This window comes from Mastigoproctus giganteus, chromosome 7, assembly GCF_048544385.1.
Source record: "Mastigoproctus giganteus isolate SK-2022 chromosome 7, ASM4854438v1, whole genome shotgun sequence".
Lineage (NCBI taxonomy): Eukaryota > Metazoa > Arthropoda > Arachnida > Uropygi > Thelyphonidae > Mastigoproctus > Mastigoproctus giganteus.
The window spans coordinates 26,949,512-26,967,337 of NC_143581.1; the positions used below are offsets into that span (position 1 = coordinate 26,949,512).

The 17,826-nt window shown below is 40.1% G+C and overlaps 1 protein-coding gene across 1 annotated transcript; it reads right to left on the reverse strand.

Moving 5' to 3' along the window:
• Nucleotides 1–1,850: 1,850 nt before the first annotated feature.
• Nucleotides 1,851–17,267, reverse strand: LOC150082746 (techylectin-5A-like). Its single transcript, XM_090378786.1, has 6 exons — nt 17,257–17,267; nt 14,677–14,824; nt 12,683–12,861; nt 4,764–4,869; nt 3,176–3,340; nt 1,851–2,370 (listed from the first exon to the last, which is right to left on the reverse strand). The coding sequence occupies exons 2-6, from the start codon at nt 14,822–14,824 to the stop codon at nt 1,919–1,921; spliced, it is 1,050 nt and encodes a 349-aa protein (XP_090234912.1). The 5' UTR covers nt 17,257–17,267; the 3' UTR covers nt 1,851–1,918.
• Between the last annotated feature and the right edge of the window lie 559 nt (nt 17,268–17,826).

Genomic DNA, 17,826 nt, shown 5'->3' on the forward strand with positions numbered 1-17,826 from the left:
AACCGAATCCCTAGACAACTAACATTGCTTATATATTCAGGTGACCATTGAATTTGTGCTAAAAATCGAAGAAACGATCATGGTCGTTAGATAAGGACATTTCCAAACTGGTAAGATACATTGCAAAATGGCTGGGTGAGTTATTGATGTTTTATGCAATTCTTTGTGGATAATCTCTGAGTCTAATCTTACTAATTAGCTTTATAAGTGCCGTGAAGAGAAGACTAGACAGCATACCACGCCGGGGGTAGTACCCCTGTAGTAACTCGTCAACAGAACGATTATAATAGGTTAACCGCTCCCAAGCGTAACTTATATCCGCATAAGGGTCATATGTATGTAGACATTTGGGTGTTCAAGGGCCGATATGCACGTTGTGCGGGCTGAGAAACACAGAATAAATCATGGAGATAACCTATTCTCTCCACCTGAGATAGGCTAAATACAGCCTCGATTGAAGAAAACTTTAAATTTTCTCAATTCGTTGATGGGAATCGAACCCAGATTTCTCAGACACGAGTAACAAATGGCGAATCCACTATACTGTCACGGAAGACCTTGTCAAGAGAGGTGGATTGTTCTGTTGTTCAGGAGTAATGAAAGATACCATATCATCCTCTCTGATTTGTAAGTGGGTCTCAGAAAGCACAAGAACCCAGGTACATTATGGCAAATGCATCTGTATTTTCCATAGTGTATCTGACTTTCCTGTAACATGTCATATTTAGATGTGTTACAGCAAATTCTTTATTAGCTTCAGAAGTTGACAGAATTGTATTGGTGGCGTATGGGAGGTGATAATAGTTGATCTGTTTCTCACTATATTGTGAATTTTAATCGTGGCTGAGGTAGCAGGCGATTAATGACAATTGGCAGAATGGTTTTCTCTATCAGTTTTAGTATTCAGGGCACTGCGGAAATTGAAAGGAACTGTGAAACTTCAGTGCGCAATTGAACCGTCACCACCGGGAAAACCTTTTAGGCTTCCAGCATTGTAAGAACGCAGAATTATAAATTGAGGGCAGTAGATCTAGAACTCAGTGCTCGAATAATAATAAGTTGTGGAAAACCGTCGGATCTACCGGTTCCCGGGACAGAGTTCATAGCTGATATGAGGTCTTTCCTGATGATAGCGCAAAGTGGACCATAGTGGAACATCGTGGTTATGAGATCCTGCGGATGAAACGCTATTGGTTTAACTATTAAAACGCGTAATATTGTCCATCCATTCTTCTGAAGACTATTCTATCTCCGGAGAATTCTGTATTCTTTCAAATTCTGTACAGGACCTCTTTTTACTTGAAGGCATGCGAGAGGGTTTGGGAACCACAAGGCTTTAGAACGATTACTGACTGTAATCCTTGCACTGTCTGCTGATTTTTTGATAACGTTTTGCCGTTGTGCAAGGAGAATGATGGTCAAATCAAGGTGATGGTTCTCAAAAACCGCCCATGATACTGCTCTTTGCTTTGATACTGCAATCTGGCATTAACAGCTTTACTACTATGAAAAAAGGGATGGTTGAGTGGGAAAAGACAGAGAGTGGTTACAATCGGGATACGTTGCTGACCAACGGTTTTACAGTTGTCATTCATTTTAAGCAGAGATGTGTGAGATTGGCACAAACAGACTAGGCTTGGAGCTCACAGAGGGTGATGCCTCAGCACGACATCACCCTCGGGTGAGCGTACTGTAAGAGGAGAAAATATTTTCAATGAAGTAGTTATTTTATTTCCGCGTATTATACAACTAGAAATATACACACATTATTTTACAATATACTGAATTAAGCAAAGACAGTTCACTATAAATACATTTATAACTTCCAACAATTTGAATCAATGGCTGGACATTCTAAAATTTAACTAAAACTCTTCAGGATTCGGCCGTCTAGAGAAAAAAAGGATTCATTTATTATTTATTTAAAATCGTTCATGCCAAAGTCGTCGCTCTCCTTGCTTGACGAGTCGTTCTCCTTGCTTGACGAGTCGTTCTCCTTGCTTGACGAGTCGTTCTCCTTGCTTGACGAGTCGTTCTCCTTGCTTGACGAGTTTTTATGTTCGCCTGAATTTTCTTCACTTTCACATGTTTCTTCGTCTTCTTCATTCAAAAACTGCTTGAAGTTTGCAGGGCGGATTTTCATCTCAGTAAAGCAAAGAGAATAATAAGGTCCCCAATAGGACCGCCAGACGATTCCATTGCTATTGGAACTTTGGTTTCCTCTCAAGTACAGTCCATTAAGATTGGAAACGGAACAACTGGAGTACCACCATGCACCTTTAAACGACTGAGCACAACTTTTACGATGCGTATCATGATCTGCGTCTTTGGTGGAGAACTTGTACCCGTCCTGTTGGCTAAATGAATCACCTAAGAAGATATGGAAAAGAACACTAATTTTAATTATCACTAAAAACATGCCGTGTGCAGAGTGAAGTATTTTCGTGAATAATCTAATACAGAGAATCTTTTCAAGTACCCTCTTACTACCTGGGCACTTTATTATTACCAAGAGCTAATACCCTGTTGTTAACCTGAATGACTGATCCAATGGAATCAACAAGGTGTTGAAACAAAAATAAAAGGAATATTAGATGATTAATGTAACAAAACTGTCCTGGATTCTTGTAGCGATGTGGGACGATCACTTTGACCTTTCAAGTTCATCCAACAGCTGTTCAATGCAATCATACCTCTTTGGAAGCCAATGAGATTCCGTTCGTGTGAAGTGATTTGGGGAACTCTTTGGATTGCACAGTTTTATAAGGTTTTCCTGCAAGCGAATACTACACATGATAGCCCATTTTACCTACTCTTAATTCTATTTTTGCATATAGTCGAAACCACCATGGTCCTAATAAAGTGGCCAGGAAGTGTAGAAGGAAATATAATAATAATGTCATACAGGTGTGCACATAACTTACCATATTTACATAACATAAACAGGAAGCAGATTTCTACGAGTGCTCTCCCAGGTTCCAGGAAAGCCCTCATAAAAACTTAGGATATTATTAAAAATGACAATGGTCATTTCAGAAAAATTATGGATACCACTTAACACGTATAATCTTCATATAACTTCGCATTAAAGAACTTAAAATTTTTTATACAAGATTATGTTTAGCTATCAAGAAAAACTAATTGATATAATTAACAAATTAAATTTATTGTATACCATCGTTTCCAGAAAAGCCACTGACGTGCAGTTTAAAAAGATCTTCTTCGCTGTCGATGTAGAAGTCATCATAATGAGCATAACGTGAATTTAGTTCGCAATCTTCCAAATCTATTCTGAGCGAATATTTTTCCTGATTTGAGAATGCGTATATATTGTCATTACCTACAAAAATAAAGAGACGTAAGATGACATGTAATTTATGATAATTCACAGTATAAAAACAAAAACAAGGTTTTTACGTACACAAATACAAAAAAATCATAAAGGAAATCGAAGGTTGCAATCCAAACACAGCTGTCAAACATGGCAGCCTCCAGGAATATTTTTCAAATGCAGAGTGCTCTTACTGAATTCTTGGTATGTGAGAAGGAAACTACTATTATCCATTTGCGACTACAGGAGGTTTATGGAAACGATGCTGTCGACCGCAGCATAGTTGGTCGCTGGATCACGCGGATTTTGTCAGCAGAAAAGTTCGATGATCAGAAATTAGTAGTTAGTTTAGGGAAACGCCAGATGTTTCTGTGACATAATGCGGCGTTGATAATGTGTTCTACAAATAATAGGGCTGTAAAATAAATATGACTTTGCAAACAAATTGTGGAGAATTACTTTTGGAGTGATTGCCCTCCAAAAAATAGCTGTACAAGCATAATTGAAAGGAATTTGGCTGACATATTTCTATATTTCACTCTTATCGTTCATGCCATCGATTTCATGGTAGCCATCATTGTGCAAATATCAGGAAAACTTAATTTGGATGATTCTTAAATTTGGAGAAAGAAGAGAATGGAGGACCTTCCTTGTTAGTAGCCCATTTGGTAGAATCGCCGTCCTCCCCACACCGGATGGAAAAGACCTAAGTTCGAAATCCCCTTGATGATGCGAAGAATGTTTATGGGCCTTTTCACAACGTGGCTGAGTTAGTCCGTCTCGGACGAGGACAGTAGGACTTTTCTCCCTGAAAGTCTGGGTTTTTTTCGTCCAGCAACCAGGAAAATCGACCACAGAACAAAACCCTACAAACGATAACAAGAGAATAAAGACAGGAAAAAATGGAGATGAACTGGCCAGGTGGTTGAATGCGATTCGCAGTAGACAGACTGTGGAACCAGTTCAAAAACGGGTAAACCTCATGGATCTACAGCAAGTGTCTTTATGCACAACGACAAGCTATATGTGTCTCCTTGAACCCTACATCGGTATTGTTATTTCTGTCTCAAGGGCTACTAGGGCCATATTGCCCCTGAACACTACATTAAATAGTCTTTTGAATTGGTGTTGAATCAAGAGGGTGACATAACTTCCAGTGCCCGAATCTTTTGTTTAAAAGCCATGAGGCCATCTGCAATGGTGCTAACTCGTTATATCCTATCCTAACAGTAGGGCCGCATCATTAGGAGTTGGACATTAAAGATCATTATAAAATCATATAAATCATTGTAAATAATTACACTTTATCTGATCACTATAATAACAATCATTACGATCAACGTGTTTCTATACTCAGCTTGGGAAATTTGAATACATAAGAGCTGTGCACTAATAAACTACTAACATTTAAGCATTTGATAGAAATTCATACCTAACCAGAAGTCTTCGGATTTATTTCCAAAGCCCACTTTGTATGTCTCCCAGTCTTCGTAAAAGTAATCAACAGGACGTCCATAGTCTCCTCTCCTTTGAAAGACCTAAAGAGTAAAATACCCTTTATAAAATTATAATAAAAATCATCGATGAAAACATTCACTGTCCACGCTATGGTAATCGTGTTGAAGTATGAATGAAACAAGAATGTATTAAGAATAAACAGGCCCTGGGCCAAGAAATATTCTTCGTCTGTGCGAAGTGTATATTAGTTACGATGTAAGAAAGGCCTGTTTATTAATCTTATTAATTAACAGCAAATGATAATCGCATGACCCTCGACAAACTCGCTTATTTATAAAATAATTATTGTGATTTCAGTTTCTGGAGGGGGCACAGTTAGAACTTTTGAAGCTCTGAGATGAATGAAATTTCTGCTTGTGCCGCATTCAAGGATATTAAAAAACTGTATATTTCTTTTTAATCCTTATTGATTTTTTTTTAAATTTTATTTCAATTTTCTCCAGTCTCCATGATGGTCTAAATGGTTCCTGATTTTCTTTCGGTCACCAAGATGGTCCGGTCTCTAAATGGTCTCTGATTTTATCTACATTATGGATTAAATAGCTTTGTCTATCTTCCGCGAAAAGAATGAGACCCGGGTCACATCCTTGACCTGCCCACCCTAGTTCTGCCAATAGAATTAAACAAACTGTTGATTACTACCATCTATGGTAAAACCCTGACGTAACCCAGTAACTAGGAGGATGTATATGAACATTGTGTTTGCAAATAATCACATTCAGGAAAATAAGATTCTGAAACCATATTAGAAATAGTTTTCTACCGAAAATTTATAATCGTCCATCAGTATATTTGTCAGATGCTGTGTTGTGGTCGGTAGAGAACTGCAAAACCGAACGGCCCTCTCCAACGTATCACCGACATTGTCAATTGCATTCAGATATGGAGAATTAGAGAGCCAAGGTAGCTGGTGGAAATGTTGAGAATGTCATACAGATATAATTTTTGCATGATGGATAGTCGCGTTGTTGTCTTGATAGAATCCATCGCAATCCGGGTAGAACTGGAGTACTGCAGGATGAAGTTGATCCGATACGACATAAAGATATTCATTGGAGGTAGCACTACCGATTAACGGTATGAGTATATTCAATCTGTACCTACAGAACATACTTCACATCATGATACCACCTCCAGCCACTTGAGTGGTGAACTCCAGACAGTCTGAATGCATGCCTCCATTAGGATCACGCTACACTTTCACTCTACCACTGGCACAAAATGTGTAAATCCAGACCCATTAGACCACATGATCTCTGTTCACTGTTCCATAGTCCAAGCTTGGTGTGTATTGTGCACCACTTCGGTAGAATCTTTCGATCTTTTAGGAAAGAAGTGGCTTTCATATAGGCACACGACTACAAAATCCACGATTCTTCAACTAGTGTGGCACAGTTCCGTTGGAAACGTTTTTTTTTTCCCCAAATTGAATTTTTCAGTGATGTGTTGCACACTGGTCCTTCTATTGTGACGCACAGTTAGCTTCAACTCCTGCGGTCGTGTTCTAGGAATAGCAACTGTATGCCTCATTTCTTCCTTTTTCAACAGCATTCTCCTTTCGTCTTCCACTCATTGTATAGTTTGATGGTGGTCACTTTCGACAAGACAGTGATTTCCTTTGTTTTCTCAATTATGAGTCCTACTAAAAGCTCTCCAAAAAAACATCTTTCTGAAATTCGGAAAGATAGGACACGCATGATCCTGATAATCTTGTCTCTCATTTCTATGTTTTCTACACTGATCGATAAAATTAATAGAACACGAAGAAAACGTGATGTAACTCGTGCATCCTGCAAAGAAGCAGTCAAAATTTGGCATGATTGGTATCATAGAATAACGATTAAATGAGGAGACAGCTAGGACCAGATGGTTTCCCTTTTATTCATAATAAAATTATGCAGCACATACATAGTTGACCTTATACTTCACATTTTCAAATGAATCCTACAACCTGGAATCGTTCCATCAATTTGGAGATTCTATCGTGTCAAGCCCATTCTAAAGATTAGGAAACCCAAATCTCCGAAAGATCTGCGACCAAACGCCATCAGTTGCTCTTTACTTAAAAATCTTTGAAAAAGCGATTCAGCCAGAAATTGCCCAGCACTGCTTTGGTCACAGGCCCGAGTACCTTCATACCGTTTTGCACAATCGATCAACAACCACCAATCTTCTAGATACTCTCTTCAGAATCCAACAAGCCCTGAACAGCAAATCCCAGATCGACATCATATTCCTGGACATTGAATCGGCATATGGCAGAATATACATTACAACTATGTTTATCATACTTAAGCACTACTTCGGTCTGGTAGATACTTTGCTACAAATCTTGAATTCAATTCTACTTCCCAGACATCTGTCCGTTACCGTCAACGACATCCAGGTAATTTTCGACGGCGTCCCACAAGGGAGTATGCTTTCAACTATCCTCTTCGCAGCTGCTTTGGAACCTTTCCTAGCATGTAACTCTAACTTTGTTTCTTATACCGACGATCTGAAGTTCTACGTGAGTTCAAATCATCCTCATCAGATTTTTGCTATTATCAACATGCATCTACACAGATAACGAAACTGGAAAACTATCTAGCCACAATTGGGCTGCAGCTGAACACTTCCAAATCTGCTCAAATACCGACAGCCAAAAAAAATAAAAAAAAAAAAAAAGAGTCAAAAATGATGTTCAAATCTTCGTTAGCGGTGAAAGGGTGCAAAGGTCCTTGAGGTTGTCACAGACATTCTCTCAGATATGCCAGACAAGCTGCACTTGCTACCTGGGAGTCTAAAACGTTGAGGAGACTGATATTCCGGTGACACTCAAGTCAAATGGACCCAATTTCGGCGATGTCCGGACGATCTGTGACAGCCAAATCCTCTGCTTGCACCTTCACGAGGGTGGGAATTTTAATAATCCTGGGTATAACCACACGGCACAAGCACACTGTAGGTGACCACCCAGGTGTGAACCAACGTAAACAGAGGTCGAGGTGTGGCGTCCACACCACATGGAGGAATGCCGCCCCTCTATGTTACCAGGCAGTACTAGGTGGCAGATGACTCTCATCAACCGGTGCAATACCACCAATTTGCTTATTGGAGGCTTGAAGTGGTGGAACCCATGTTTAGTCTCCAGAGCAAAGTTCCAGACAACCCTTCCCCATCTCTTCCATCATGCAGTATGACTGATGACTTTTGAGGTTATGATGGACATCATGACAAGATCCAGTCTTCCTTACATTCGAGGGTACAACTCTAAAACGGTGTTCGCAGGCCGGCCGCTAGTTAGTACACAGACTGAACCTATTGGTAACTCTCTAGGAGGCTTCTGGACCAGATAGTGTATAATCTTGCTACCTCTACTCTGCCAGATAGTGACTGGAGGGAGTCCGAGTAGCGTGTATGCGGGGAGCATTCTCGAAGCAACGTTATGTCAAGGATCTGGGTATATTCTTACTCTATATATACACCATATCCAAAAATTTCGTTATTTCATACAGCATGTCCCACCCACTTTTTCTCACTGTTGAATACACCATGAATTGTCAAACTAACAGAGAAACTTATCTGCGAAAAGATCTAAACCTCCCAAGCACTTCCTAATTCATTTCATAAATATACGTGGTCTCAATTCTAATATCAACGATGTCCATTTCCACTTGCAGTCTGCCAAACCCCATGTACTTTTTTCTGACACAAACTTCTCAGTTATCGGTTGATTCAACTATTACTCATCTCAGTTACCCAAATTATTCGCTGTATGATTCCTTTCGCCTCAAAGGTGGTACTTGTGCATATGTCCGTTCTGATATTCCCTGTCAGAGACTTGGCAATTTGGAATCTCCTCTCTTTGATCTTCTCTGGCTTAAAATCTCTCTACCTCATTGTGTCAAATTCATCTGTTGTCTCTACCGTTCTCCCAACTCCACTAATCACTTGGAGCTCTTTGACTTCCTCTCTCTTTGCAACTTGACTTTCTCCAGTCCAACTTTCCTAACAGTGAGGTAATTTTCCTTGGTGATTTTAATGTTCACAACTCCAGCTGGCTTCCGTTTTCTAGTCACACCGACCCAGCTGGTCGAGATGCTGAGGCGTTTGCAATTACTAATGACCTTGCACAGATTGTTCATTTACCTACAAGAATACAGGACAATCCTAACCTCAGATCTTGTCAGTGAAATTATTCTTGCAGGAATGGAATCCTTTATCCCACACTCCACTTTAAAATCTCATCCTTTATCTAAACTTTGGTTTTCCAATAAATGTGCTAAGGCTGTTCAAGAGAAGAATGTTGCGTATCGTAATTGGCTTGTTTCTAATTCTTCAGTTTCATTTTCTGCCTACACCAAAGCTCGCAACAATTGTAAAGCAGTTATTAATCAGTCCAAACTAGAGTTTGAACAGGCTAAGAGTAGAAAACTTGCTTCTTGCCCTAATGGTAGCCGAGGCTTCTGGTCCCTTGCCAAAGCTATTGGCCCCAACTTTTGCCCATCTCTGCTCCCACCTCTGTCCAAACCAGATGGTTCTGTTGTCACTTCAGCCAAGGATAAAGCTGACCTGCTAGCATCCCATTTTTCTTCCAACTCGTGTATTAATGATCTTGGTAAAACATCTCCCACCATTCCCAACACGCTCCATTCAATGCCTCCTGTGGTCTTCCATAAAAAGGATGTCAGAAGATCTTGATGCTAAGAAAGCTCAAGGTCCCGATGGTATTTCTCCACTTGTTCTCAAAACCTGTGCTCCTGAACTTACTCCTGTTCTTTGCCGCCTTTTTTCACTTGCTTATTTCAAAGGTGTTTTTTTTCCTTCTGCTTGGAAATTTGCTCATGTCCAGCCAGTTCCTAAAAAGGGTGACAAGTCCCTCCCGTCCAATTATCGTCCCATTGCAATTACTTCTACTCTTTCTAAAGTAATGGAGAAATCAACCGCCAACTCTTATGTTACCCATTTATGGACTAATTCAATGGAAAGGTTCGGTGAAACACAAGTAGTTGCTCTTGACATCTCAAAGGCATTCAATCGTGTTTGGCAAAAAGGTGTTCTAAACAAGCTTCCATCTTATGGTTTCCCAACTGTTTTTAGTAATTGGTTATCCAGTTTTTTCTCTGATCGTTCACTGAGGGTGATGGTAGATGGCTCTCTGTCTTCTAACTTCTCCACTAATACCGGTGTCCCCCAAGGTTCAGTTCTTTCCCCCACTCTTTTCCTCTTTTATATTAATGACCTTCTTCCATTGACTGGAAATCCTATCCATAGTTTTGCCGATGATAGCACATTGCATTCAATTTTCCATTTTGAGAAACCTTGTCCTGCTCGATCAGCTTCAACTTCTCGAAAATCTGCTACCAATTCCTTAAATGCCGATCTCCAGGTAATTCTCCAGTGGGGCAAAGACAACTTAGTTGATTTCAACCCTTCTAAAACATAGTCTTGTCTTATATATCTTTTGGTGATTACCCTGATTTCTAATCTCTCTTGGCACAAGCACATTACAAATATTGCTTCCTCTGCATCAAAAAAACTTGGTTTTCTCTTTCGCTCTCGGCGTTACTTTTCTTCCAAAGAGCTGCTCACTCTGTATAAATCGCAAATCCGCCCTGCCATGGAATATTGTTCCCACATCTGGGGTGGTGCCCCCAAAACCTCTCTCAGGCTTCTTGATTCCATTCAGAAGAGGGCAGTTAGGTTAATTAATGATTCATCTCTAACAGAGTCTCTCCACTCGCTTTCTCATAGACGTACTGTTTCTGCTGCATGCCTCTTCTACAGATACTTCCATGGGCACTGTTCTTCCGAATTGGCTTCTATTATTCCCGCTCTCTCTTTCAAAACAGTCCGAACACGTGCCGCCACCAGCCAACATCCATTTACTGTCCAACTTCAAACCCACAGAACCAACTTTTCATCTTCCTCATTTATTCATTCAACTGCCGTTTTCTGGAACAACCTTCCTTCATACGTATTTCCTGAAAATTACAATCTACAGAAGTTCAAGTCCAATGTCAACAAATATCTTCTTTCGTCTTCTCAACCTCCAACCCAAGCACGATACTAAGTACTATAGGTTCTAATACCTCTCGTGTTGGGGGTTTACATAAAAAAAGGGGTAACTTCCCATACTGACCTATGCCTCACCTGGGATGTTGGACTCACCTTCCAGCCTCACTTTGCCAGGATGAGACAGAAGACGTACGCGGCTCTTTGGGCAGTGCGTCAGGAGCTCGTTGGTGTGCATCAGCTAGTGCTGCTTGTTGGGCACATCCTGAGGTGCATTACCCCTATCTCTCTCTACGCATCTGAAATTTGGTCACTGCTACTGCCTCCTACCTAAAAACGTACCTCAGTCTGGAATATTGATTGCTCAGTTGGATGAACAGGGTGGTGGGCCACCCTTTTACTATCCCCCAATTCATCCTCCAAGCTAATTTAGGTACCACTCACTGGAGACTTCTCATCAGGAAAAGAAATACACTGACGCTGGCTCGGCTTATCACAGGTCGAATTGATGTTCCGTCTATATCTCCATTAATCTCGGGGCCAAAGAAGACAAGAGGAGGGCACCTCGACTCATGCCTCCCTCTGCAGCTTAACCGTATAAACATTGATTCCCTTAGGGACATGTTCCGGGCAAATTGCCTTCAGATCTACAATAAATTAGGCATCCACCCTAATAAGTTCTGTGAGGACCAGCTCTACAGAAAAGAAATACTCATGTTACCAGCTATTGAATCTATGACGTTCACCTACAACTGGACTTTTTTTCCTGCTGCATTTATCTAGCTGTTTATTACAAACTTTTCTTTTATTTCGAACTCTTGTAAGTTCAGCTCTGTAAATATGTCAGGTCGAGCACGCACGTACTCTTGTATATTGTACGTGTGGTTCATCGTACCTTAGTATGTAAATTTCGCACCCCCCAGGCACATTGCTGTCCCGGGGTGGCCCTCAGTTTCCTCGGATAATAAATTGATAATAATAATTAAACCAACGGGCCGCCTCCGCTTACCACTGCCTGGCTTCAAGTCGTCCAGCAGGCGGCCATCTCAAAGGATCATCTAAACAACGATGACTTGCAATCCGAATACTGGAGATGTGGCTGTCCCACTGAGCAAACCAAAAAAACGAGAATGAAGTGATGCAACCGCAACCCTTGTTTTTATAGATATGAATAATTTGCATAATGTATGGCTCTGTATGGTAGTAGATCGATTTCTATTGGATACTCGGAATTTACATCCCAGGATGAGTATTATATCAAATATTCGCCACACTGTTCACATTAAAATATTCATGAAAAACATTTTGTTCTCTTAATTTTGTCGAGCAGTGTAGTTTTTGTGTGCAAGTCCCTTTGGCGTCAGGTTGTTGGTTTCTATTCTGTAATGGAAACCAACAAATGAAAATCCAAATGAGATTACAGACCACTGCCTGATGCATGTATTCGAATTAGTTAGAAAACACGCCTACGTACGCCTATAACATGTTTGGAAAAGGCATGCAGCAGAAACTGAATGTCTGTACACCATTTCGCTGTTCTACAATTTTGTTTTTATTTTCCTGCTACTTAGAGTTCTTCTTCTTCTTCTTCTTAGTAATCTGTACGTAATAAAAGTTCTATCACATTTTAAAAAAATATCACTTACAGGGCGCATACCATACTTTCACCCTGTAGTCCCCTTATTATGTAATACAGCGAATCTGCTGCAATTGGAAGCATTTCCATAGCCACCCCCTTTGTGATCTGAATTTTTGTTTTTATTTTCCTGCTGCTTGTGATCTGTATGGAATAAATTTAAGAAAATTGTAAAATCATTTGTTATTAAAGGTGCTTACCGTCCATCCACCGCCATCAGTATCCATATCACAGTAAACGTCAATTCCACCATCGATAATTCGATTTCTTGGCCATACCGTGTAGATTCCGCTGCGATGGTGTCCTGATCTGAATACCTCAGCACAATCAGCTGGCTTCCAGGGGCATTGCCTACATTGCTCACGCTGCCGACACGCCACTGTCGAAAGAAAACAGCCAATTATCCAAATGGTATCGAAGAGAACATCATTTTATGATTCCTTTAAAAGGACTCGTAAAATGAAGCATATTTGCGAGTTATCTTCATTAGATAGATCAAATCATAAATCAATTTGGATAGACAAATTCTTGATAGACTTGTGCATTCAGAATACTGATAAACTCACCGGGCAAAAACTTAAAAACCTTTTGCATTTGGTAATCCACAGATAATTAAAACATACGGTATGCAAATATAAGTTATCACATGATATGATCACAAGTTCTTGGCACCGTATATATCTCTGGTCGATTTCCACTTTGTGGGACGAAAAACCGGAGTTTTTCAGTTTTTCGCTTGAAGGTTCTGTTATCTCCAATGAATATATTTCTGGTGTATCTGACCAACGTCACCATGAAACGTTTAATTTTTACTCGGATTGCGATGGATTCTTTCGATAATAAACACTACTAACCACCTTGCAAAAATTGTCTGATTGATTAAGAATGGTCAAAACTGGTTCTCGACTCCCTCAAGTGTAATTCATAATACGTGTGCAGGATGTAATTCGGGCAAAAGGTAGTCAATTCATACTACTATTACTAGTAGTAGTAGTAGTAGTAGTAATAGTAATAGAGGCATGTGATGCAAGAAAGCAAGCGTATGAGCATCAGCCAAAAAACAATTTCACACAACCAACCACTCTAAAAGTTTTGTCCACTTCTGCCTTGAATTTATTTAAGCCATCAACTTCCACACGGACAGATCGGAGTTTGTTCCAGCAATCAACTACCCGCAGGCTAAGGAAAATTTCCGCACATCTATTCTACATCTGTCTTTTCTTAATTTGAATTTATGCCCCCTTAGGTTCGTAATCTGAACAAGTGGAAGGATCCCATCAGAATTCAGCGTGCTCAACCTATTCAAGGCCTTATACACCTCAATCAGATCATCTCGCAGGTGCCTAGTCTCCAGACGATGCAATTTGCAGAACTTAAGCCTTTCTTAGTAAGAGTACCCCTTCGTTCCCCTCACCAATCTTGTTGCCCTTCTCTGTACCCGCTCTAGCAACTCTACATCCTTCCTAAAATTAGGCCTGCAGACCTGTATACAGAACTTAAGGTGTGGCCTGACCATTGCCTTATACAAAAGGGTAATCACCTTCTTTTCTTGCTAGCAAAATTCCTGTATATCATTGACAATACCCCATGACCTGATCTGGCAGCCTGTTTGCATTGCTCAGAAAACTTCATATCTGCCTGCACAATTACTCCCAGGTCTTTTTCATTTTCTACCACCCTAAGTGTAGTACCACACAGTTGGTACGTTCCTCTTGTCCTACTTTTATCCATATACAGTACTTTGCATTTTTCAAAATTAAACTTCAGTTGCCACTTCTCAGCCCATCTGGCCAACTTCCATTACTGTCATTAACAACCCTGCCAACCTTTGTATCATCTGCAAATTTCGACATTAAACCTGATATACGTTCATCAATATCATTGATAAATATACAAAAAACAGTGAGCCCAACACCAAACCCTGGGGGAATCAACTACCCTTTTATTCATTGTAGCAACCTGCCCTTAATACCATACTGCTCCAATTTGTACCGTGTCTTCCATGCGCAACAGTATCAAAAGCTTTCCTGAAATCCAAGTAGATGATTCTGAATAAAAGTTTCTAATTTTTTGTCCAGTGAGTGCATTTGCATCTGGAATGCACGTGTCAATGTCAAATGTAAAAACATCATTAAGGAAAAAATTAAAGAAAATGAAGTAAAAATGCTACGGTAAATACCAAAAAACAAATTACCTTTCTGTAAAATGTTATTTATTACATGAAAAGCTTCTGAAACTTTATGTCTTGCTCTTCTAACGTTAAAGTCGGGATAGGCATTTGGACACGCTTCGATCGTTAGCAGAAAAATGGTTAATACACACAACACTGAATACAGCGCCATCTGAAAAAAAAGCTTTTAGCAATTATTAATTGAAAAATTCTGTTAAATATAAGTTAAAAATAACAAGTCGAAAAGAAACAAACGTAATATTCCCCAACAAAAATATTTAACTGCTGACAGAGTATTACATGTTGTTAATAAAGATGTTTAATAAATAGAGTCCCGTGCCAATCGCGAATGGGGAAATTTTGTGAATGAAGAAAAGTTGTCGAAATTAGTAACCGTGCAGTCATCCAGTATTTATAGAAAAAATGGACTAATGCCAAAGACAATTCATTAGGATATGGTTACAACATTGGGGGAGAATGCGCTTTCCTACTGCATGGCTAAGAAGTGGGCAGAAGAATTTAAACGAGGTATGGACGGCCTGGAAGATGTGCAACGTCCATCATTCTGGAAGTTGTTGAGTGTGCATGACAGTTTTTGTACATTGCCAGCGCCTTGAGCATCTGAACGTGCATAGCACATACTAACAAAGATTCTCACTATAAAAAATGTGTCAGAACGACGGGGTCCCAAAGTTGTTGATAGTACTTCAAAACACAAAAGATTTGTCAAGTCAAATGAATATCTGCATTGTTTTTAAGCAGATCCATCAACTTTCCTTGCAAGGTTTGTGATCATGGATGAGATGTGGCTCCATCACTTTTATCCAGAGACAAAGGAGCATTCCGAACAGTAGAAACACAGTCCGTCTGACTTCCAAAGAAAGCTAAGCGATTCTTTCTCCTGGCAAAGTGATGGCATCAATTTTTTGGGATGCTGATAGTGTTTCTAGTGGATTACTTTCAGAAAGGCCAGGCGGTCATAGAGATATATTACGCAGACCTTGTGAGGCATTTGCGTAAACACATCAAAGAGAAACGCCGAGGAAAACTCAGCAAAGGAATCTTGTTCGATTAGGACAAAGCTTCTGTTCACAAGTCTGTCATTGCCATGGCTGCACTGAATGAATGCGACTTTGAAATCTTGGACCATCCCCCATATTCATCACATTTTCACCATCGGATTTTCACCTGTTTCCTAATTTTAAAAGATACCTGCCTGTCTTCTATTCTCTCGCCGACTGTGACATCATTGCAGCAGTAGATGCATTCCTGGAGGCCCAAGAGAAAACTATCTTCGCAACTGGGATCAGCGCACTTCATCATCGGTGGCAAAAGAGAACTGACTCCAAAAGGGAAATATATTGAAAGATACAAAATGAACATGTTACCAAACTTCTCAAATAAACCCTTCTTACTTGAGCAAAGAACTTTTCAAATTCCGAACTAATTTAAAAATGCATGAATTCTCTTCGTTCTACTTGACATTTCAAAACAATTGGGAGAGTTGCGAAAAACCCATGGATGTATGCTGGAACAATCCTGTGCAATCCGGTACAAGCAACAACCATTTGAAATAGTCCGTTTTTGAAACTTGTTGAATGAGGTGAGGATAAATTTGTCTGAGATGGTCTCAGATGTGTTTTCAGAGATTTTTCCAGAGGAATTTTCATACTGAAAACAGACAGCCTAGTTTTACAGTGAGTTGGCTTTACATTAGCAATTCCTACCTAAAATCTCTCGCGTTGCACAATATGTCCAGTAATATCCGCACATTGTCAGGTGGATGGTCGTAACATCGAATGTCCTTTTCTAGTAGTTCCCAATTATAATTCATTATCCTGAAAGTTAGTAACATACTGGAAGGTGTGGCATGGCGCTTTGTCTTCTTGATAGACTCCGGAGTTATGGAGATATACTATCATCATAAAGGGGTATCCTTTGTTGCCGACGATAGAAAAGTAAGCGTTCCCATAACCATTGATTAACGATGATCAGACGATCCAGGATATGCCACGAAATCTGACCCCAAACCACCGCCTCAAGTCCGCCACACATCAACATGCGTGCATCCATGTGCCCTGGTGTATGCTTCACAGCCGTCGACTGCCATAACCTATACGAGCTAATGTCCGGTGCATAGTCCATGCTGATATTGGTCTTGCTGCTCCTACGTTGTAGTGGGTGGTTACCTGGGCTACTGTGCTTAGTCGCTGCTATGGTCCGAGACGAGACACAGGACGCTCACCATGGATGCCGAACACCCGTAGCTGTTTCCCATATGACCTTTGACTGGTCGTTAGACCGCTGTTGAGCCAATCACCATAGACTCGGGACACGACAAAACAGGAGCATTTAACTGTGTTGGCTATTGTCCAGATGCTGGCACCTGCACTTCTTGCCCCACAATCATTCCCGGCTTTGAACCTTTACCAGAGTCGCAGACCACCCCATTAATACACAAGGAGGTGTTGCTAATGCAAAGACAACTTAGTGTATTACACGAGCACTTTCAATTTGTGATTGAAATTAACACAAAATTAGCACGATTACAAAATATTTCGGAATAGAAAACGAATACAGTAAGCGACAAACAACTGAACTTACCTTTTCTGTCAAATAAATGATAAATTTATTCTGCGAGTAGTTCAGCAAGCACTGGTATTTTTATACTCTCATATGTGAGGCAATATTCCTTCGTGGATGCGCTTAAATAGATCAGAACTGTTCTCATTGGAAGAAATACGTTGTCCTTGGTTGGATACGTGTAGGTCGCCAGCAGTCTCAGATGTCAGACATAGTTCTTCGCGTGTCTTAGAATACAAAAGTATTTGATGAGCCAATGTTTAACTTTTGCTGATTATTAAAGTACAATCTCTTTAATCGTTACACTATTTAAATGTGACTAAATGCAAGGTCCTGAGCAGACCAATGAGGTTTGGCATGCCCACGACTTCGGACAAATTCCGTGCAGACAGTGCAGTATGACGGCTCATTGTCATTCTGAAACAGAAAACAAAACTACCATACTGTCACAGTTTTATACGCTCATATGTGTGGCAATATTCCTTCATGGATTCTTAAATAGATCAAAAGAGTGGAATTGTCGAGTCCAAGTACATCCCTTCTTCATGACATTGTATTCAGTCAACTCCAGCATCTATCAACAAAACAAGC

What these genes read in the sequence shown, in the direction of transcription:
- LOC150082746 (XM_090378786.1), bottom strand. Translation starts at nt 14,824, where the DNA reads ATGGCGCTGTATTCAGTGTTGTGTGTATTAACCATTTTTCTGCTAACG. An exon ending in AAATAACATTTTACAGAAAG is followed by an intron (nt 12,862 to 14,676) that starts GTAATTTGTTTT and finishes TTCTTTCGACAG; the next exon opens with TGGCGTGTCGGCAGCGTGAG. An exon ending in TGGCTTTTCTGGAAACGATG is followed by an intron (nt 2,371 to 3,175) that starts GTATACAATAAA and finishes ATATCTTCTTAG; the next exon opens with GTGATTCATTTAGCCAACAG.